This window comes from Eucalyptus grandis, chromosome 2 (assembly GCF_016545825.1).
Source record: "Eucalyptus grandis isolate ANBG69807.140 chromosome 2, ASM1654582v1, whole genome shotgun sequence".
Classification (NCBI taxonomy): domain Eukaryota; kingdom Viridiplantae; phylum Streptophyta; class Magnoliopsida; order Myrtales; family Myrtaceae; genus Eucalyptus; species Eucalyptus grandis.
Genome location: NC_052613.1, coordinates 41,358,680 through 41,381,253, shown reverse-complemented (window position 1 = coordinate 41,381,253; position 22,574 = coordinate 41,358,680). Strand labels below are relative to the sequence as shown.

At 41.7% G+C, this 22,574-nt stretch overlaps 2 protein-coding genes and 1 pseudogene across 3 annotated transcripts; all 3 read right to left on the bottom strand.

Annotated features, from left to right (window-relative positions):
- Positions 1–397: 397 nt before the first annotated feature.
- On the bottom strand, positions 398–11,820 carry LOC104432848 (E3 SUMO-protein ligase SIZ1). 2 transcript variants are annotated; one of them, XM_010045405.3, is made up of 18 exons: positions 11,450–11,820; positions 11,144–11,251; positions 9,754–9,834; positions 9,362–9,404; positions 8,736–8,805; positions 8,480–8,642; positions 7,759–7,877; positions 6,061–6,129; positions 5,526–5,613; positions 5,349–5,424; positions 4,951–5,024; positions 4,646–4,753; positions 4,043–4,198; positions 3,246–3,350; positions 3,088–3,168; positions 1,786–3,001; positions 1,093–1,463; positions 398–1,013 (listed from the first exon to the last, which is right to left on the bottom strand). In XM_010045405.3, exons 2-17 carry the CDS (start codon positions 11,165–11,167, stop codon positions 1,318–1,320), a joined length of 2,619 nt encoding a protein of 872 aa, XP_010043707.1. In that variant the 5' UTR covers positions 11,168–11,251; positions 11,450–11,820; the 3' UTR covers positions 398–1,013; positions 1,093–1,317. The 2 variants fall into 2 exon arrangements, with proteins under 2 accessions (XP_010043707.1, XP_010043708.1); XM_010045406.3 differs by having other exon boundaries at positions 8,528–8,642.
- Positions 11,821–13,225: 1,405 nt separating this feature from the next.
- On the bottom strand, positions 13,226–15,688 carry LOC120290721 (annotated as a pseudogene).
- A 1,034-nt stretch (positions 15,689–16,722) lies between these two features.
- Positions 16,723–17,292, bottom strand: LOC120290720 (glutamic acid-rich protein-like). Its single transcript, XM_039307095.1, has 2 exons — positions 16,996–17,292; positions 16,723–16,890 (listed from the first exon to the last, which is right to left on the bottom strand). Exons 1-2 carry the CDS (start codon positions 17,290–17,292, stop codon positions 16,723–16,725), a joined length of 465 nt encoding a protein of 154 aa, XP_039163029.1.
- Between the last annotated feature and the right edge of the window lie 5,282 nt (positions 17,293–22,574).

Sequence of the window (22,574 nt, the reverse complement as noted above, 5' to 3'; positions counted from 1 at the left end):
TCCGAAGGTGGAAAATAGCTTTTTTTTATTGTCTCTTTCGGTGTACTGGACATTTATTCAAATGACACACGTTTAATCCAGCAAGCAAGATCACTGATGCAATTCTCCAACTTCAATTCCCGCACTCAATGCGCCAACGGTTCATTGCAAGAGCGCACGAATATTGAATGAATTTTCTCTTCTTAAGCATGTGGACATGCAACGGAATCGTTGGTTAGAAGCGAAGGTATAAAATATGACGAAACAACTGTGCCCTGGCGATTTTGACTTTGGCAAGCAAGGTACGAGCAGGATCCATTTCAAGAAGTTAAATGCTCTTCTGACAAGAATTTTGCTTCGATGAACTCGGTTTCTGCTACCGCAACTGTTCATTACCTGGTGTAAGAAGCCATCGACGCAGAAAAGAAAGAGTGGGGTCACCCGTAACTCTGGCATTGAACATCCAATGCGATAAATAATGTGCTGATTTACATACATCCTTACTAATGTTCTCATAAAATGTGAACCAACGCTCCCTATACACACACATGTACTTGCATATGAGAGAGAGAGATAGAGAGAGGACAAAAAAAGATTCCTCTCATTGCCATCAACTTTCATCAAGACCTTCATTGCTGAACTCTTGGTCCGGCTTGCTATATGACTACTATGATCAACTAGCCACGGAGCCATTGAGCAACAACACTCCTCTTGTGCACCGACACCACTTTTCTAGAGCAAAACAAAAACTAAGCAATCGCATCCAATTCATAAAGGACAACACATGGCCAAAAACGAACGGGCAGTACAGGCAGCATAAGTCGTTCTTTATCTTTTTCTATTACTAACCGACTGGAGAAACATTTACAAAGCTAACCGGCTTTCATCACTAAGTAAAAGGCAAAACATTTATGTTGCGCGCTACATCCTATAACCTCAATGGATGGTACCAGAAAGTATCGGATTTAAATGAGTGTCCACTGTACAGTTTACCCGAATATGAACTGCAGATCTCGTTGGTATATGCAGGAAACCTGTGCCACAAACAAATTTTATCACTAAAGGCTAGAATAAGAAGGACTTCAAGAATAACAGAAAGGTCCCACAACTCACCAATTTAAAGGTACTTGTCAGTTGCGAGCAAAAATTTAGTCAGAACGGCTTCAGCATTTGCCTAGCTCTGTCGTATGCCTCAGCCCAAACCAGCAAAATACAAATATGAAAGTGCTAGCACTATTCAAGTTATTGAGGACTAAATTGGATCGCTAGAGATCCTTCAACACAATTCTTCAGCAAATTTTGTATGGCCGAAACCGTCCAAGAGGAGTGAGAATCCTTCTATTCAGAATCTGATTCAATAGAAAGGTACAATCTTGGTCTTGGTCTCACAGAACGTTTTTGTCGAGGAAATGATAAGGGGCTACCTGATCTCTGCCTACTTGCCTTCTCGGATCTACCATCATTCATTCCCAGAAGCAAAGAAGCTACATGAGATGGAAGAACATCTTGGAAGTTAGACCAAGGAAAGATTCATCACTAGTTGCAACAAAGAAAAAATATGATCTGGAACAAACTAATTTGCAAGGCCAGAGAAAAACGACCGGAAATCAAACTCAATAGAAGGATTAATTGAGTATCCTCAAGGAAAGGAAAACCTTCCCACTATTTTTACAAGAAACAGAAAATTGTTCTCTTTGAAGACAATGACTGATACATTACAATCCATCTAACTAGCAATAATGTGATCTAAGTTTTCATTTGGACTAAAAGCCAAACATTAATTTACACAAGAATAGGAGTACAAACCTGTGTCGGCCAAAGTCTCCATGGACCCTTCTCCAGAAGGAATTTGCTGTCCTGGGGTGAATCCATTGGCAGTAGGAGGTTCACAATGACCACCAGTGGCACCATCCCCAAGTCTCAGAGATATCCAATCCTCTGTACGTGGGGCATTTGACATGTCAGATTGATCCCTTATGTTAGGCTGCAATGACGCAGCAGAGGGGAATAGCTGAAGGGAAGGGTCAACCCGGCCGAGTGCCAAGGGATTATCAACTAAATTATCATTTAAACTATCATCAGCATGACCAACTGAAGGATCTGGAACTAGAGCAGGGGCTTCCGTCATAGTCACTGGTGCCAAAGCGTAGCCATTTGTCGAAGAGGTACAATTCATTGAACCATGCTGCAAATCAGCCAGAGCATCGGAAACATCACCATCTGAACCAAATAACTGAAAGGCAGGACCACCTTGAGTTCCTGGTGGTAATGACCAGAGGTGCATATTTTCAAAATCATCAGTGTTGCTATTAAAAAGCCCCAAACACGAATTTGCCCCAGTACCAAGAGCAGGATCTTCAAATGTATCAGCAATCCCAGCATGAGGCATGGAAAAGTTAATCCCACTAGGCTCAGAATGATCATTCTTGTAGATACTTCTAGGAGATACTAAAATGTCATTCTCTTCATCCGAGTCACTAAGAACAATAATTTCTGCATCACCCATTGGAGCAGAAGGAATTTGATCAGTGTATCCAAAAGAGGGGTCTACATTCAAAGTAATTGAATCAAGTTCAATTCCATTGTGGGTAGAGAAATCGAAATTCCCCCCACCTTCCTGATTAACACTAGGATCTTCCCCATCCCTACCACTTCCAGTGGCACTGCTGCTCATTGGAATGACTTTCAGTTCATGGTCTCCAAATTTATCGAGCAATCTGTTACTGGAAGAGTTATTCAACTCATCCGGTTTGCTGACTTCCCAAATTCCATCGCGGTTTTTCCTAATTCCAAGTTTCAAACCAGTATGGCTGTCCGAAACACCTTCTTGCTTAATCTGCTTCAAATACTCTGCATTAGGTGGAGAATTCTCTTCTGTCAAGAGACAAAGTGTACTATCAGGAAGGTGCCATTGAGAAAGATTGCCCAGATCTCTCCGTTCACTTTCGGTTTTGGTCTTAACACGCCAAGAACCATCAGGCTTGACCTCAATTTCTGTCACGTCTTCTCCACAATTCCTCATCTGAATCACACAAACAAAATATTTTAAATATACAGAAAAAAACTGACAACTAATGAACAATACAATTTACAAGGCAGAGGAAATACCAGAGATGTCACGCGATTAAAGTAAGGGTCAATAATGATATTCTCCAGCGAGTAATTTTTCATACATACAGGACACTGCCACTGCAATGACAATAGCTCAAGTTTACTGACAGAAAATAGCTAAAGCCAAAAGGGAAATTTCCTCCACAGTTCATTACCTTCCTGGATCTCTGATTCATTTCCACATATACCTCCAGATCAAAACATCCCATGTGAAGACAAGGTTTAAATCTACCAGCAACCTTCATTCTCGAACCACTCATCTGCAGTCCATAATTAGAAAGGTGAAAACAAATTAAAACCAGAAATGAGTACCTGCAGTTTCAATTACAAAAAGGAAATAATTTTCTGCCATCCAAAGCCTTTTGCTTAAACCAGCCTATGATAAAAAAGGAAAAAGAAAAATGGCTCCTCCATGGAAGACCAAATGAGGTAATAGTAGCATTTATCAGTTTAATCACTGATAGGGTTAACTTGAGATTAGACCCTCTTAGCTTATAACCAGTCACTTCTTTTTTGAAAAATCAAGTCCTTTCATCTGCTCAATTTGTGCAATCTAAGGCCTTTAGTCACCTCCCATTGCTGACTCCATTAAATTGTTGACATGCCTCATAGAACGTGTCAATCATCATGACATATTTCACGTCAGCAATTTAACAGAGAGTTGCAGTCAGTGGCAGAAGGATTCCATTCCCCAGACTGGACAAGTTAAATAACTTACTTTCAAATAAGTAAGAAGAAGGAAGTGGAATACTGGTTAGTTAAAGGACCAAAGGTGGACGCAACCAGTTGGCTAATGGTAACCACTTCACAGAATTATTAACTAATCAAAGAGAAGCCATCATAGAAAATATCTTTACCAGACTTTTCCTCACGCTTACACAGAATTTGGTTCAAAAGATAAAGAGGAGATACAAGACGGCTTGGATTTCAGAAATTCCATGATGCAACTTACAGGGCATCGTAGATTAACAGCAAAGGAATCTGCTACCACTTCCAGATCACTGTCGCTATCAGCTTCGGTTGCTCCACCCCCAACGCAGCGACAAACACGAGCAAGAGCATCTTCAAAACGTTCACCATCAGATTCTTTTGGAATCAGATTGAGAATCTATACAACAGAGTAAAGGAGCATTAGTACAACAAAACTCTGATTTCTACTATGCATCTTTTCCTCCATTTCAGTGGGTGTTACCCCTGTAAATTTTAACTACAAAAGTCATAGCAAAGCAGCAAAGTCCACATTCTCTTAGTACACACAAAAAAGAAAAAGGCTCAGGTTTCACAACTATAAAAAATACAGTGGTAACTCTGTCGCAGCTAAAAGCAAATTAAGCAACAGTTAAAACTGTTCCAAGTATCTCATGCAATCCTGGACAATGATGATAAGACGAGCTGGGCAGTCACATAGACATCAAATAGAAGCATATTTTAACACAAGCATGTCCTCCAGCTTTCATTAGGAAAATAAGAAACAAGATGAATAATTAAACTTCAGGACAGCACTAGAGTTGCTAAAGAAATTCTAATAACAGCTACCAATAATTTTCTTAGCTACCTGTTGAACATTGCGCCTTTTCACAATTCTGACTCCCAAACAGAAAATGCGAGCATCACACCCCGTTAAGCTGATCTTATTGATGCCATCTTTCACAATCTGTGTTATCTGCCACAGAAAACCAAAAACCTAAGAAAATATACCAGACACACCCAAGCTCACAAAAGGAAAACACTATAAGTGATATACGCATCAGGCGCTTAAAGAGTCATACAGACAAGCAATAAATATGTAAGTACTGCTAAGCACAGAAAATGCATTCATCATAAAGGAGACAATTGAAAATTTTTGAAGGTTTAACTCACAATGGGACCATCATCACGACCATTAGCCCCCAGCAGCTGTGAGCCAGGCCTATTAATAGCACGAACAGGCGAACCTGTGGAACAACAAAAAGGAAATTAACAAAAGACTGTTTCCAAAACCATAGGTCCATAGCCTGGGCATGACATGAGCATAACTGACCCTAAAAAATAACAATTTCAAAACCCTAACTGGGAAACAGCATTTCAATGATCAATGCAAACAAGAAACAAAGAACATTAAGTGCTTCAGTTCCCAAAAAAGCAAAATCTGGACGGGGGCCTTAAGAGGAAAAAATTATCTATGCTTCAGGTTAAGTGCTTGCGATTATTTCATAAAAAATGTGGCCCACAAAGTGTCTCCCTACTAGTATTAAAGTAGAAATACCTTCACAACTTACCATTGATCTGTAGGTCTGCATATTGAGGCCAATGCATCCTATATGAAACCTTGTCACTGAGAAGCATGCACCACGCCTTCACGAAGATATTATCCCACACAAATCATCAAGCTTGAGTAATCAAATTAAACCCAAATCCTACTTCTTGCACATAAGCCTGAAAGTAGTTAAACTAACCTGAAGACCAAACTCTTGCTTCACTAAAAGGTCTCTGTCTGCCCTTGTCAGTTGAAAAGTTCTCTCAACACTCTGTATGGGATTAGTACTGTGCATGCACACATTCATTAGGACGTGATAAGAATGGCAAGTAAAAAAATCATCCTCAAAAATTTCTTTGCTCATTGCAAAGCATATGACAAATGCCAATAGATTATAAAATATTGGAAATTCATCAATGCCCGGAATAAGTCCAAATCACCTTATACAAGGGGAAAAAGAAAGGGGGGAAGGGGGAGGGAGTTGGAACCACCATCACCACAAACAGGAAAGCATCATTGCTTGTTAGCATAGAAATGAAATTGTACAAACAAGATACTTGCATATTTCACAGATAAAAGCAGTTAGATAACAAGCCTTTTAACCAGAAAAATAAACATCACTAATGCACCGGGGAAAATAAACCATTCCAAGTAAACCCAGAAGAGCTAATAACAATGCAACATAGAAAAAGAATAACCATCAAGTAAACTTATGCAAAGCCAAAAGAACTCACCCATCAGCTGGAATATTCGTAGTAACCATCTTCACAGGCTGCAGAGGATGTCCCACTGAAACCCAAAACCTATGAAAAAAGATAGGATCAGAACTTAGTGAAGAAAAGAGCTTTTACTTTTTCCTTTCTGAAAAGTATACAAAGAATTGAATCCAATTCAAAAATTCAAATAAGGAAACCAAAAGAAACCAATGGCAAGTTAATAATAAATTAAACAAGATAATTGCCCCCCATAACCATTAGAGCTGCAGTGCTCACACTGAAAGCAAACTCATACAAAAAAGCTAAGAAGCACAGGGCTGACGCCAGCAGTTAAAAGTGCATTTCTGCTTAGCTGCATCATTTTCTTTAAATAAAAAGGGGGGAAGCAAATCTCAATCCAATTGAAGGACTAACAATACGGTATTAGCTGGACAAAACGTCTACTTTATATGAATAACCAACTTTTCGTAAGTAGAATTTTTTCCCCACAGCTCTTCATGCATGGTTACTGTTCCTAACACAAGGTAAGGGCACAAGCTACAACTTAGCATACAAAAAAGGAGGGAGAAAATCTCCCATGGAATAAACACAAGGAATGTAAACAAAGTATAAGACACCCAACCTGCTCTATGGATCATGGTATAAAAAAGAAATAGCGCCTTCTCTCTCAAAGATAATAAAAGATTCAAGAATGGACAACGCGGATGCTCTATTCTCTTTAAGTGCCATCCTTGCTTTATTAAAGTTGAAATATCTAAAAACTAGGACTTCTTAATTGTGTGCCATTAAAGAATCCATGTGCTCCTGCATCGACACGCACCTCACACGTGCATGTATGTATATGGGCCTAACACTAAACTGCCTCCATCCATATTTAACATGAAGACGAACTTTTCAGGTTCTTAAACCTCCATTTTAGGAGGCCAAAAGATGTGCTTCTGCCATAAGACATTGTGTCCCAAGGACAAAAACAACGGTGCTAAGTTCAGCTTCTTCCTTTTCAAAATATGAAGGCAAACCTAATTATGTCAGTCACAAGCAGAATAATATCAAAGCAGGTAACGCTTATCATTTGACCTAAAGAAATTTTCCTTCAACATTCACTACACACGTGCATGTATGTATATGGGCCTAACACTAAACTGCCTCCAGCCATATTTAACATGAAGACGTACTTTTCAGGTTCGGTAAATAGAAATGGAAAAGAGATGTTTCCAATTCATCCAAACCAGAAACTTTTTCTACATCCATAGGATCTACTTCTTAAACCTCCATTTTGGGAGGCCAAGAGATGTGCTTCTGCCATAAGACATTGTGTCCCAAGGACAAAAACAACGGCACTAAGTTCAGCTTCTTCCTTTTCAAAATATGAAGGCGAAGCCAATTATGTCAGTAACAAGCAGAATAATATCAAAGCAGGTAATGCTTGTCATTTGACCTAATGAAATTTTGCTTCTAATTATCCAGTGTCGATCCAATTTATAAGAACACCTTCTCTATAGCACTTCCAGTGATCAATTTAAAGATCAGATGAAACTAACTAAAACAACTGAGAAGTTAGGTCATCGTTTCGCATGGAATAATAAATAAAATTTCTCAAGAGGGATGTCAATATCATCATTCCATACAAAAAGCCATGTCTATGAAGACCGAACGTCACATTTCCCAGTTGATATATTGATGAAATGCGAAGGTTTGCTACTATGAGATACGTACGGATCAGCACGACTAAGACGGCACAGCTCACAATAAAAATTTTCAGGAGCCTCCTCAGGTTTTTCAGGAAAGATGACACAACTCATGTGTTGCCAGACATGGCATCTTGGGTCCTCACACTGCCAACCAAAAGATAAAAGAACAAAACATAATTTTTAAAAAGAATAAAGAAAATAGGTAAGCACGTAAAATAAAAAATATGTCAACGAAAGCAGAAATGATGGTATGACATGAAACTACTCACAGTTCCTTTATTTTTCAAGAATGAAATCCATTAATTTCAAAAGGGACACTTGCAGGTTCTACCAAGTCCGTGGACTACTAATGATGAGTGACAACTCACATCACTTTCTAGCCACATTCAAAGCATAGGTAATTTTTCACCCAGATATCGTACCACAAAAGAAGGGAGATTGGACACTAAAACAAACATGAGTAACAACTTCAACATAACAGAAGAAACTCTTAAAGGAAAATCAAAACACAAGAGGGTGGATTAAGGGTGAACATGCCAAGGTGCAAGTGCTGGCTTCAAGGTTTCTCAAAAACCAATTTAACTGTATGGTAAAAGTAACAATTTCAACAACTGTGACAAACCAAGATTGGTTCACTTTAGGATGCATGAAAACCAAGTAAAAACTAAAAGCACTTTTTTCTTTTTGCCAACAACTAGGACAAAATGAGAATGTATCCAAATGCAAACACTTCGTACAATCCATACCATGATCATTGTCTCTGTTTCCAAAGAATTTCCACAAGGACATCTGACCTTTGCATCTGACCGATATGGGTCAATCGACTCTCCTTTAACTTTGACATTACTGCAATCTGAGGCTCCCTGACCATTTGAAGCTAAATCAGGGGCCCCAGAAACCTGCATTTTTCTGTAAGCTCAACCCAGAAACATACATCAGATAGAAGGCAGAGTGCAAATCATGACAAATGATACAGATACAGAGCAATAAACAAGAAGAGACCTGTAAATGTCATCAACTAGTTTTGCGACATCTTCCTTCCCCACGTGCTTCTTTGCCCACATCTTGGACACTATAAAAAAACCAAGGACAACATTTTAGTCCACGCTGCATGAAAATCACGCATTAATAGATGTGACCCATTCTGACCAATTAAAGCACAATAAGCCCAACTATGAGAGATGAGCCTTCAGTAATCATGTTATCCACTAATATTGTCCACTCTCTTTGAAAGACAACTGACAGGAAGGAGAGAAGAACTCGAAAATCAGCTTATGGTAAGAGAAGCACTGACGCAAACAAAGATTCCAACAACTTCATACCTCTGTCAGAAGCGGCATATATCAACATAAAGAAATATCTTTGATAAGAGGCACAAAGTCTAAGCTATACGCTAATTTGACTTAGGTGGACATTTCTTTAAAAAACAGGTAAAAGAATGCACCGTCACAGAAAATCAGTAAATGACGAATAAAATAACACTTTAATGTAAATTCCCATGAATTCATATATTACAACACACAAGATTGCGTCAAAACTCAGAGGGGTGAATAAAGCCCAAACGATCATATTTGTCTATTGAAAGAACTAGAAACAATGTACAACTGGCAAGGAAATTCATCACATACCTTGTTCATCTGAAAGAGCTGATAATATCCGTTCTACAAGATCCTACATGAACCAAGAAAAAAAAATGAAATCCAACAGTTTCCCCATTAGAATTTACTTGAAGAAAATGTCAAGCTAGTGAAGTAGCCAAGCCAAGAACAGCAATGAAAATAGTCGAACAACATGGATCCCAATGTGTGACAGAAAAGGAAACAGCCATCTTCCACAGGACCAAGTGATTCAAAAAACTATTTGCAGAACAACTTACAAGTACAAGACAAAGTTCCATGTGAAGAAAAACAGTCGTAACCCAATCCGCACAGTATGAGTGCATCACGAACTGCAACAGCTCTAAAAGCTCATAAATGAGATGCATGCAAACAGCAACATTAGTATCAACTTAAGATCTAACCTGCTTCCTCCCTTGCTTTGAAAGTCCTAACTGCGTCAAGACATCCTTCAGTTCCTTTATTCGAAAATACGCTAATTTGTCCTGTACATGACAGGATCTATCAGTTACAGCAACGGGACAGCTGGGATTAACCTCAAATGGAATATTGGTTGATACAACAATAGCTAAAGTTAGACAGGCCTCCAGATACAACTTTGCTGCTCCTTGCATAAGGGAGTCAAGGAATTTCACAGAGGAACAATTACAGAAAAGGTTATTATGAACTTATGTCTTCCCACAAGAGTAAAATATGATACTCATGCAAATAAGGTATGATCAAGCATACTACCCTCTTTTTTTTTTTTTTTTTTAAATAATATTGTTATATTGGTGCAAGCAGCCGACAAGGAGAAAGAACCACCAGAATATCAATCATGCAAGAAAAGCATTGATATGCAATTTTTTCTGTGCAGCAACTAGCACGGATGGAACTTACGGATTCAATTATTCTATGCACTCTTTCTTGTACCAATGAAAGACACAAAGATTGTTTAAGCAATGTGAAAGACCAGATCATTTTTCATAGCAAAGCACGATGCTAAATGCAAATAGAATTGGGGAGAGGCAATGGAGAAGGACTAGGACGACTTCAGGTCATTTCCTGAAGTAATCTGCTCATCCTTCCCCCATGACCTTCAAGTGACACGCCAAAAGGATTCATAAAATCAAATACCCAATCAAGAAGATGGTCACTTACTACAAGCACAATTAAGTCAAACAGTATAACCTGTCATTCCTAATTTCCCAATTAGTCATTAGAAATGTATGACAATGCAGGTGCAAATACAGCGCAATAGCCGGCCCATCTCGCACTGACATGCAAAAATCCAAAGGATCGCTCAATCGCAGAAGCAGCAAGAATGAGAGGACTGATGAGATCGTGCTTAAACAAAAGTTAAAACTTCTTTCAAATATTTTATTTCCACCGACATCAACTGCTGAGTACATACAAATGAGGTCTCGGTAAACAGAAATTGGCTGAAGCTTGATCACAAGCCACATCCCTTTCTGATAGACAAATAGCATTACCAAATTCGCCCAATGCCACACGAGTCAAAGCTATTAAAACGGAATACATGCAATGAATGCAAACATGAATTCACGATGCAATTGAACGGCAATGAAAGGTCAGGTCGCTCATGTTATTAAGAATAGCACATCCTCCAGAAACACCGACCGACCATCGCTCCTTGATACCACTCGCGACGCGACAACAGACATCCATGGATGCAAGAGCATTAATGCATACAAAGACCGAGATGAACAAGGCCGATGCCTAATCAGTCTCGGCTATCACAACGCAAGACTCTCAAGGACTGCAAACACCAACGCCGCCCTTAAATGACACTACCTTGCAACTAGAGACCAAATCCATTTCCACCTCCGTCAGCAGAAGCAAGGAGAGCACCCGCAGTGTCCGGACTAGGTGGCCGCGAATTCCAGGTGATCCGATCAAAAACTGCGAAAACACATCAACGACGAGCTCACCAAACACAGGTAATGAACCAAAATTACTGGACCCCACAAAAACACAAAACCAAAAAAAAAAAAAAAAAAAAAACAATAAATAAATGGCGACGACCGAGACGGTCTCCTAATCAAAGCATCGCCGGAGCGAGCCGCCGCCGCCGCCGCCGGAGGAAGAAGCCAGACTTACGCGCGATGGATCGAGGTCGATGGCGCGCGGGGAGAGGCGAATCCTCCGGCCTCCTCCTCCTCCTTCAGGTCGTGCGCTTGCGCTTGGGCTGCTTGGTGCGGCTATGGCGACGCTGATGCCCTCCTTCCTCCCTGCGGATCCTCCTCTTTGACCAAAGAAACCAAAAACCAAAAAACTCGGAATCCTTCCCTTCCCTAAGTTCCCCACAAAATGCCTCGGACGTATCGGCGGTTTATGAAATCCAGCTTATCGACCGTGGAACAAATCCGGGTTTAGTTTCGCTGCATCCACGTGCAGGGTTTTTGGTCTCTCGCCACTCGCCCCCGTCCCTCCATCGCGGCACGCACGGGGAAAGACCCCTCTCTCCCTCTCTCTCCTGCCGTAGCGACAGGAGGCGAAGGTGATCACGGCATCAGGTGGATTCGCGGCCCAGATCTCGCCACGTCACTGATGAGATCAAATAAGGGTCAAAACGCTGGTGGTGGGGGCGGCTGGCACCGCTACTTTGCTTTTTTCTCGTTCGCGTGGAAAGTTTTTAGCGATTATTTTATTACTGTGGGGTCGGGCACCTCCGGTCGCATATGCTTCGGGGCTTGGAAATGGAAAGTGGGCACGAACGAAATTTCCCCCCTTTTTGTCAGTTTTTCTTCTTCCTTTTCTCATTACCGTCGAAAGATAGAAAATTTCGAACTTCGACAAATGCTAGAAAATTTAGAAGATCAAGTGATTCGTTTATTTTCTAGCGCGAAGTAGACTATCGACTGAATTGATTTTAGTTTTCCTCCTTAGGCAAAATCAAATTAAATCATTTGCCATTGCTACGTCACTTCTTGTTGTTTCCTTATCCTAAAAGTCTGGTTTCATATTGAGTCATGTTTCCATAACTAATAATTATATTGGCAATAGGACAAGCGAACAAATAATGAATGTTTTTTACTAAAAAAAAAAGACATATAATTAATGTATTTATAGAACATGGCCTAGTGTCAAGACGCAATACATTTACGCCTTACATTCACCTATGTAAATCACCCCTTGACAAAAATCAATTTGTTTTTAACTAAAAGATGTTTTTTTTTTTTTGTTGGATGCCATAATTCCTTCATTTTGGGAATTTAACAAAGAAATTATCTACTCCATTCGACTAGTTCCAGGTTCGAGTCTCAGGCAACCCATTTTATATAGAATATCGAAATTCTACATATCTGCATTATCTTTTTGCCCATTAAAGTGGTACGCAAGCTGGGTTCAGAATGTCGTGAGACGGTCCAGTCCATATTCGGTGTGGGCATTAGAGCATTGAGAGGTAGAATTTCTCTTAGATTCGAACCCATAGCTGATGATAGAACTAGAATAGATATTTTCTGTTTCCTACTCACACGAGCCCATATCCTTGCTTTTCGATCAATCTCTAATTCTAATCTTCCTCTCCAATTTGATATTATGGTCTTGGTATAGACTGAAATTCTGTTATGGTCCAATTATGACTAGTAATAGATACCGAGACTTTGCAATATTTGATTGATCACAATTTTGTATATTCCATTTACTATAGAAGTTCCCAGGGAATTCATTAAAGGAAAGTTTCCAATAAAAAGAGTTTGGAGATACCATCGTTTCTGGTACAGAAGTTCCTATAAAAATGGAAAATGCCCTACCTTTGAGTCCGGTATCATCCAACCATTCTTCTTACAGCTAGATCCAATCTCTCGGTCCCTGCGAAAAGGAAAAAGAATTTCACGTTCTTCCTTTCGAGAAGGGAGGATTAAGAAAATCCTATTGATTGCAGCTTTCTCCAGACCTCCGGGAAAAGCATGAAAAAAATGGCTCGAATGATACGATCCTTCCGTCACCCCAGGATGAAAGGGGCGATCTCGTAGTTCTTGGTTTGTGAAGATACGTTGTTAGGTGCTCAATTTTATTTTCCCATTGAGGCTGAACCTAAACCTATGCTTGAGAGATAGCTATCCATACACTGATAAGGGATGTATTAATTCTCGAGAAGAGAGGAGCCATGGGGGTCCCCCCGGATTGGCCGAATCCCACGAGTGAATAGAAAGTTGGATCTACATTGGATCTCACCTAAATCGCCCAATCTATCCTCTTGAGGAGAGGTTTGGTTTCAAACCCGGTTCGAATAGGAGAAATGCTAATGTGCCTTGGATGATCCACATCTCAGGGTCAGGTGCTGATGAGCACATTGAACTATCCATGTGGCTGAGAGACCTCACAGCCTAGGCACAAGGATGCAATTATCAGGGGTGCGCTCTACCACTGAGCTAATAGCCTGTCGTGCGGGCCTCCCGTTGAGGCCCACTATGTCAAAAGCGAGAGAAACCCCATCCCCCTCTTTCCCTTTTTCGCCTCCATGTCGCCACGCGGGAGGGGCATGGGGACGTCAAAAAGGGGATCCTATCAACTTGTTTCGACCTAAGATAATAAGCTCATGAGCTTGGTCTTACTTCACCGTCCAGAAACAAAAGAGGACTTCCATCTCCAAGTTGAACTCAGATGTAGCTCGCCTATTTTTGGGTGTAAAGCAATGTCAAACCAAAATACCCAACAAGCATTAGCTCTCCTTGAAAAGGAGGGGATCCAGCCGCACCTTCCAGTACGGCTCCCTTGTTACGACTTCACTCCAGTCACTAGCCATGCTTTCAGCATCCCCCTCCTTGCGGTTAAGATAACGACTTCGGGCATGGCCAGCTCCCATAGTGTGACGGGCGGTGTGTACAAGGCCCAAGAACGAATTCACTGTCGTATGGCTGACTGACGATTATTAGCAATTCCAACTTCATGCAGGCGAATTGCAGCCTGCAATCCAATATGAGGACAGGTTTTTAGAGTTAGCTCACCCTCGCGGGATCGCGACCTTTTGTCCTAGCCATTGTAGCACGTGTGTCGCCCAAGGCATAAGGGGCATGACGATTTGACGTCATCCTCATCTTCCTCCGGTTTATCACCGGCAGTCTATGTGACATTCCAATTTTCCAATTCTAATTTCAATAAATTGAGACGGGGCATTTCGTTGGCACGCATATAGTTCATTTCCTTGAGTCGGCTACTCATGTGAAAGCTAGTCTATCAGATGAAGCCGTTAAGAGATTCTAATGCATTAGACTTGAGAATTTGATCAGGAAGCGACCTTTCGACCGAGATAATCTGCAAGGGTCATTACGGCACAAATAAAAATCGATTAGAGATCGGAGATAGGTCAACTCGACAGAGACATGTGATCAGGTGTGGGTGATTCCACCAGATCGCACAATTCTTGTCAATCGGCACTAGACCGACTTTTCTATCGATTAGGTACCTTGTGCCTGTATTTGAAATCTTGAGATTACCCCGACAATCGAAAGTTGCCAATGTGTCAAAGATGTACATTGTGGCTTGAATTGATCAACCACATGTCAAATGCATAAAAATTTCTATAAGCTACCTGGCAGATCAGGATGCGCTAGTATCGTACCAAAGTGAAATTAACCGTGAAATTGAGATCGAATTCTGAAATTGGAAGTCATGGTGTGTCACAAATCTTATTAGGAACATTGGATTAATTTATGGACTTTAATTGGATTCAATTGGAAGAGGATCGAATTGAATTGAAGAAATTAGCACACACGATTCTATGCCCCGGCGGAAAATGAAATTGAACCTATTTGACTAAGGTTGTGGGAGGTTGGTGTTAGTGGATCGTGACATCACAAGTGATGTCATGGGGTGGGGCAAGATGGGCTAGGGTGGTGATACTTGGAGGGTGGAGATTGAATCCCAAAAAGGTGGGATGTCACTTCCCTCTTGTCTTCATCATCTTCAAGCTTGGAGGAGAGAGAAAGGAGGAGCGGTTGTTTTGAACTAGCGAACCCGACCCTGTTCGTCGCCCTTCGCTCGCTCGCTCGTCGCCGGAGCTCGCTGTCGCCACTTGTCCGCGCACGATCGCGCACCGTCCCGCGTGCGAGCTGCTCCGCCTTCGCCGCGAGTTCCAGCCCGTCGTCCGCCATCCCATAGCTGCTGCTTGATGTTGTAGCACCTCGCCGAAGCCTCCATCGCCACCGCTAGTTGCCGTCCCGAGCCGTAGCTGCTTCCATCGATCCTTCTCCATCCAAGTAGTCGCCGGCGCGCCTCCATTCCGACCGTGAGCAACAACCTTCGGCCAGCAAGATTCGGATCTTCGAGGAGCGTTTCCAAGCTCTTCCCGACCTCCTTTGGTGTTGCTCCGTGTAGAGTTGTCGTCGACATTGTCATGCTTTTCGCCGGAGACTTGTCGGAAAGCGATTTCGGTGAGTTTAGCTCACTAAGCCTTGATTAAAGGGTTAATGATGCCTTAAGTGTGTTTAGCTTAGGTTGATTGAGATTAGGTGGTTAGATTTGTTTATTTTGTTGTGGATTAGATTAAGGTGATTAATTAAGATAAAGTATGTTTAGTTTAAAGGTTAAATACGTTTATTTTAATATAAGCCTTGATGTGACTTAAAGGGATTTGTTTCTAATTTAAATAAATGTTTTGAAATTATTGAATTATTTAATAATATATTATATTCCGAAAATTATTAAAATATTATCATTTAAAAAAAATCGAAAAATTATTTTTGATCTCAATTGTTCAGAATTTCGTGCTGATCGCTGCTGTATATTTAGAATTTGAAATTTATGGTTGATTAATGCAAATTGAGTGTTAATTATGGAAAATATGGGTTTTATTTAGAAAATCCCAAATGTTGGGTTTGGCATCGAAATTGGATTTTTAAAGATTAATATTGTAATTGAAGTATGTGAGTGATGTGCAAAGTGCCTTGAGTTGATTATGAGATTATTGTATGATAATTAAGAGGAATTGTCTTGAGCTATTGAGCTGGAATTGTCCCTATATGGGATGCCCCATGCAACGGATGCGGGTCTCAGTTGATTCTGGGCCCATGCTCCTTCGGGAACGCCGTCGATGTACTGATGAAACCGCGCTCCAAGGTGGGGAGGCGATGTGTCACGCCCCAATCCTCGGATATGCACACATCCTTCTACTTGGTCGATTTTAGAATGCGATATCTCAAGACTATGTATCGCTGACCCTTTCATTTATTAAGCATATGCGAAAGCAGTTATAAATCCCCAAACAATAAAACAATGAGATAAAAAAACAAGCTATATTTTTCATATTGAAATTTACAACCAAACCTTTATACATGGCATTAGACAGAGCACTTCATAAACTATTCACAACTTCAAAATCTCACTCTATCTACACATATACAAAGGGTTCACAAAGAGATGGGATTTCAATCCTCATCTGGGTCATACTCTGGATCTTCCTGATCCTCCTCTGACTCCTCTTCACTTAGATCATTCTCTTCTTCAGCTTCATCCTCGGCTTCAGACGCCGGCTCATCTTCAAGCATCTCCTCAGCTGCTCCCCAGTCTTCATCCTCCTCCGGTGCTTCCACCTCCTACTGCGGCATCTCACAATTACCTTCATGCCCATTGTCCTCCTCGGTCGAATATACGGGAGTGCTAATCCCGGCCTCCTACTGCAGGTCCCTCGCATCCACTACCGATCCATCCACTTGATCGGCTGTTCCCTCTCCAAATGCCTTTTCCATCACGTCAAAAGGCACATCCTCTTCCGGAATAGGACCTTCTCTGCGCCTATCAAAGTAATCACAGTACCACGACCGATACTTGTGGGCCCTTTGGTCTTCTTCCCCCACATTGACCCAGATGGTCGATTGAACTAATACGTACACCAATCCTTCCGGATGAGGGTGGACGTGGAAATTGGTCTCAAACTTTGAAATATGTTCTGGAACACCGTAGTGCATACGAGGACGAGGAGGTGGAGGTCCTGCCATTCTAAGGGCTTGAAATGATATCCCACAATCGGGATGAAATTACGTCTCAGCAAGTTCTACTCCACTAAGACTCAATTAGGGAACCAATACACCACATAGCTGCCTAAACACAGCACGAGTTAGAAGACTTACCTTGGCCTTAGATCCCACCTGCATGTTAGCATAGATCAAATAGACACCCAAGCAATCACATCACAGATCGAAGCATCGATCAAATCGACCTAGTCGATTACATGCTAACAAGACCACTCACGGTCATTTCCATTCAGTTAATCAATTCACAACATCGAATCAAAGCAAAGACTAATCGACTTAGTCGATTACGTGACACTCTAACCATTTCCTAGGTCAGTCTAGTCATTGCTCTACAGTCTCAACTGATAAAACCAATCACCAAGCCACGTGCATTCTCCGAGGCGATATCCCTTATCACCGAGCCACGTACATTCTCTGAGGTGATGGAACCAATCATCGAGTCATGTGCATTCTCCGAGGTAATGCATTAATTTACCGAGCCCACGTGCCCTTTAAAATGCCATTTTGAATCAGCGAGCCCACGTGCATTCTCCAAGGCGATGCATCAAGTCACCGAGCCCACGTGTCTCTTCAAGATGCCAAATGTACTCATTGAGACCACGTGCATTCTCCGAGGTAATGCATCAAATTACCAAGCCCACGTGTCTCTTCAAGATGCCACACTTAATTACTAAGCCCACGTACGTTCTCCCAGGTGATAGACCAATTCACCGAGTGTACATGCCTTCTCCAAGGTGACATAGAATTTATCATGGATCCACTATATACATGACCCAATCCCTAGATGACATGCCGAGTCATCAGGTCAGCATACATCTTACATACCCACTTTCATTTTCACAATTTCCAGTATGATCGGTAGTCTACCACAATACCTTTATCACTGGCAACCAATACCCAATTATTCACCAGTCAATTACTCAAATTAATTCGATTTAGGAAAAATCCCTAAAAATCCACAATTAAATTAATTCAGCACAACGTAGAACTCAATTAAATAAACGGACTGTACCACGACAATCAACACGAAATTTTGGTCATTGGCCATCTCAATCTTAATTTCCGAAAAATAATTAAATAATTAATTAATTTCGAAAATTAAATAATTAATATTAAAAATTCATTTTAGCTCAAAATAAAGCCCGATTAAATAAATGGACTTCACCATGGTCATCAGCATAATCTTCTGGTCACTAGCCATCCCAGTTGAATTTTCGGAAAATAAATAATTAAATAATTAATTTCGAAAATTAAATAATTAATATTAAAAATTCAATTTAGCTTAAATTAAAGCCCAATTAAATAAACGAACTTCACCACGGTCATCAACATAATATTCTGGTCATTAGCCATCTCAATTGAATTTTCGGAAAATAAATAAATAATTAATTAATTCTGAAAAATAATATTTAAATGCCAAAAATTCCACTTAGGCCCGAATCGACAAATTGAAGCCCGATTAGGGGTCGGAAAATTTCCGAGCTACCTTCAATAAATAGTAGCCCATGTCTACTTGCTAGATACACATTCAATTTGTCTAATTTGCATCACAATTAACTAATAAACACTAATCTAACCACCTAACCCTAATTAAATAAAACTAAACAACCATTAAGCGTAATTAGTCCACTAAGCAAGGATTAGTGAGATTATTCACCGGAATCGCGTGCAAAGCATAACATGAGGAACGATTCCTTCCAAAGCACGGCTTGGGTTCAGGGCTCGAAAACGGCCCAAAACCACCCACGAACCAGCTGGATACCCACACGGCGGGGATGCTGGATCGGCTGCAAAATAGAGAGAAAGAGAGAGGGATGGGGGCAGCAAGGGTCAGGAAGGATGGGCGGAGCTCCGGGTAGGCTGCACGGCGACCGGTCAGAGTTGGGCGGCGGCTGGAGGCGGTCGGTCCGAGATGGACAAAGACCGAACGAGGCTGAATGGCGCACAACTAGGACGGCAGACGCGGGCGTGAGGTGACGGAGCACGTGGCGTCGCGTGGGCGGCGGTGCGGCAGCTTCGATTCGACGGTGTCCAAGCGGTTGGCTGCTGCTTCTTCGGCGGTGCTACTCGCTACTTCCATCGGGGCTTCACATGAAACAGAGAGGGGGAGAAAGAGAGCTTTGACAGCGGTTGAAAGGTGGTGCGGGAGAGGCGGAGGCGAGGTGTGAGCGGCGGACGGCACAACGCGAGCGGCACGCGGGTGGCTGAGCGCGAGCGGCAGCGAGCGGCTCTTGTCTTTGTGCAGTTTCTGCTTTTGTCTTCTGTTTTCTGCTCAAACCGTGAGAGGGAGAGAGAGAGAAAGAAAAAGAAAGAAAGAAAGTGAGAGAAAAGGGGAAAAAGGTGTGTTTGGCTACAAAGGGAAAAGAAATGGGAATATCACAAAAATAAAAGGATTTCCTCAAATAGAAAATCCTAATCCTAATTTCTTTTAAATTGGCTCATAGAAACTCAAGAGAAATATTAACTTGGATTTCTTGGTCCCCACTTGCCATTGCATCCAAAATCCCTCTTAAATTTCTCTCAAATAACTCTTCTAAAATCAATTGATATTTCCATTATCAAATTGATTATTTTCTTTATCCAAGAATCCCTCACACTCCTCAATTTCACCATCAAAATTAATCCGCGGCTTCAACTGAACGAAAACGGTCTTAACCTGACTTTTTCCCAAAAAGTCTTGGTTGTCAGAAAAATCTTCGAGGCGAGTCGTGGATCCTAGAATTTATTGTGACATGAGAACCTTCAATTTCGAAATCGAGACTTGAATCGACGGTTAATTTCCATTTGGCGCGTTTTTAGCATAACCTAGGCTACCGGGTGGTTTTCAGAACTTTTTAAGGCAAATAACCCGTGGTCGATTTTCTTCGAACCACTATAAACCTATTCGACTCAATGGCGATTCTCGATTGTCGTGAAAATCTCGATGATTCAATTACGGATACAGGGTACCAAAACGACAGTAAAATCAAATTAGTGTCGGTTGACGAGAATTTTCCAATTTAGTGGAGTCACCCACGATCGGCCATACATCTCAGTCGAACAGACCTATCTCTGATCTTAAATCGATTTTTAACTATACCGCAATGGCTTCTAAAGATGAGCACGGTTGAAAAGCCGATTCTTGATCGAACTCTCAAGTTTATTGCCTTAAATTTTCTTAATTACTTACCAAGACAATCTAATTATCTCAAGAGTGATCGGCTATGAGAATAGTCCTATAAACGCATCAACAAAATGCCCGATTAATTCAATAGAAAACAGGTTGAGAAATTCAGGATGTCACAGGATGTCACACGATGCTTGGCTATATATCAGTAGATAGCCGAACTGCAAGTAGGCTATGCCCTTGTGTGGCGGTGAATAATAATTTTGAAACGCTTGTTGTGATTGCGAAATTAAGTGAAATTGATTGTGTTCCAATGGTTTAAGTTCCTATTATTACCTCTGATTGAGTGATATGAATTGTACTAATCTGCAGGAAGGCAAAAAGGCAAGGTAAGTCTTCTGTGCTTTGTGGCTAGACAACTCTAGAGCGTATTTTCTTTCTAATATGGGTTTAGGAGGGGTGAACTTGCTGAGACAATGTCTCACCTCGTTGTGGGAAAAATATTACAGGGTCGTAGATGGCAAGACCTCCGGAGAAGAATGGGCATCCTAGTGCAGATCATCGAGCAGGTGCACAACCTTCCTGATCTTGGGAGCCATTGGGTCTACGAGCTGATCAAGACCACCGTATGGATTTAGGAGATCGAGGATGTTAAGGTACCGCATAGGTTTAGGGCTTGGTTCCGTTTTGGGGCCAATGGCTTTAGGATTGGTCCACTCGATAATTTTGATATTCCACTGGCCGTGATGGATGCTATTCTGGGTGAAGGTGTAGCTGACCTTCTTGATGGTAGGGTGGATAACCCATCGTCTCCGGACCCAGTGCAGTCAAATGTGGAGGATGTGGGATCGACGAACGAGGCCGACCAATAGTCATAGGACTGTTCCTTTTTTTGGTGGACCGATCCATGTTTGTGTAGACTGACCCCTTTTTTATGCACATAAACTCTGACTCATTTTTGGTGCATATAGTCTCTGGATCCTGTTGGTGTATGTAAACCCTGGAATGATGATATATGAAAGTATGTTTGTTTGATTTTGAATTGATTTTCCTGCTGTCCTATCCCGTATGTTTTGTCAGGGGTTTCTTAACACGTTCCGTATGTGCATAATAATTGAATGGGGTTGGCGACACTACTTGGGAATGTCGCATATACATGACCATGGCGAGTTGTGCACGTGTCTCGGGGTTCGGGGTGTGACAACCCCGTTTAAGTGGTATCAGAGCCAGGTTCATGTATGGAGTGATAAGGTGCGTGGGAGTCATGGGATAGTTGGTAGGAAAGGCTTTTATTATACTGATGCAAGTGATTGTAATTGTTTGTTAACTTGTTGCGAGGTCACTCAGATTCTAATGTGGTATTAGAATTTGCAAATAGGCATCTATATTGAGCTTATAGCATGAGTGACCGAGTGCCGAGAGCTGCTAGGAAGAGAGCAGTAGGCCTCGTGTTTTGGGGAGGGTCGTCGATAAGGGTCGGTGCCCGAGGTGCCCTGAGGAGAGTGCAGGTTAAAGCCAGTGTGAGTGGTGCAGCATCGCCTCTAGATGATGCAGTAGCCCCTGAGGATTCGAGGTTTGTTGGAATCTTGCAGATGTTTGAGTTGATGGGTGACAGACTGGACCAACAGGCCGCCGCTTCAGCCGCCGCTATCGCCGCTACCACTAATGCTGCTAATGTCGCCAATGCTGCTGCTGCTGCCGTAGCTGCCGTAGCTGCCGCCGTACCGGTCGTTGGAACCTGAAGTGGATCCTGTTGAAATTCCACCTGAGAATGTGGCCACTAGGAGGCCTAGGTAAAAGTTGGTACAACATTTTCTGAGGTTGAATCCGCCAACATTCACGGGAGTGGGAGATCCCAAAGCTGCAACACTATGGGTTCAGGAGTTAGAGAATGCCTTTGAGTTGCTGATGTGCACCGAAGCAGATAAGGTCGTTCTAGCAACCTATCAGTTGAGGGGGATCGCAGCTACCTGGTGGAAGACTACTAAAGGGATAGTATTCCCTGAAGGTGTAGCTCCAGAGTGGAATGTTTTTCTTGAGGTCTTCAATGAGAAGTACTTTTTTTATTGTGCTAGAGAGATGAAGATGGCGGAGTTTCAACACTTTCGTCAAGGTACGATGACAATCAATCAGTATGAAG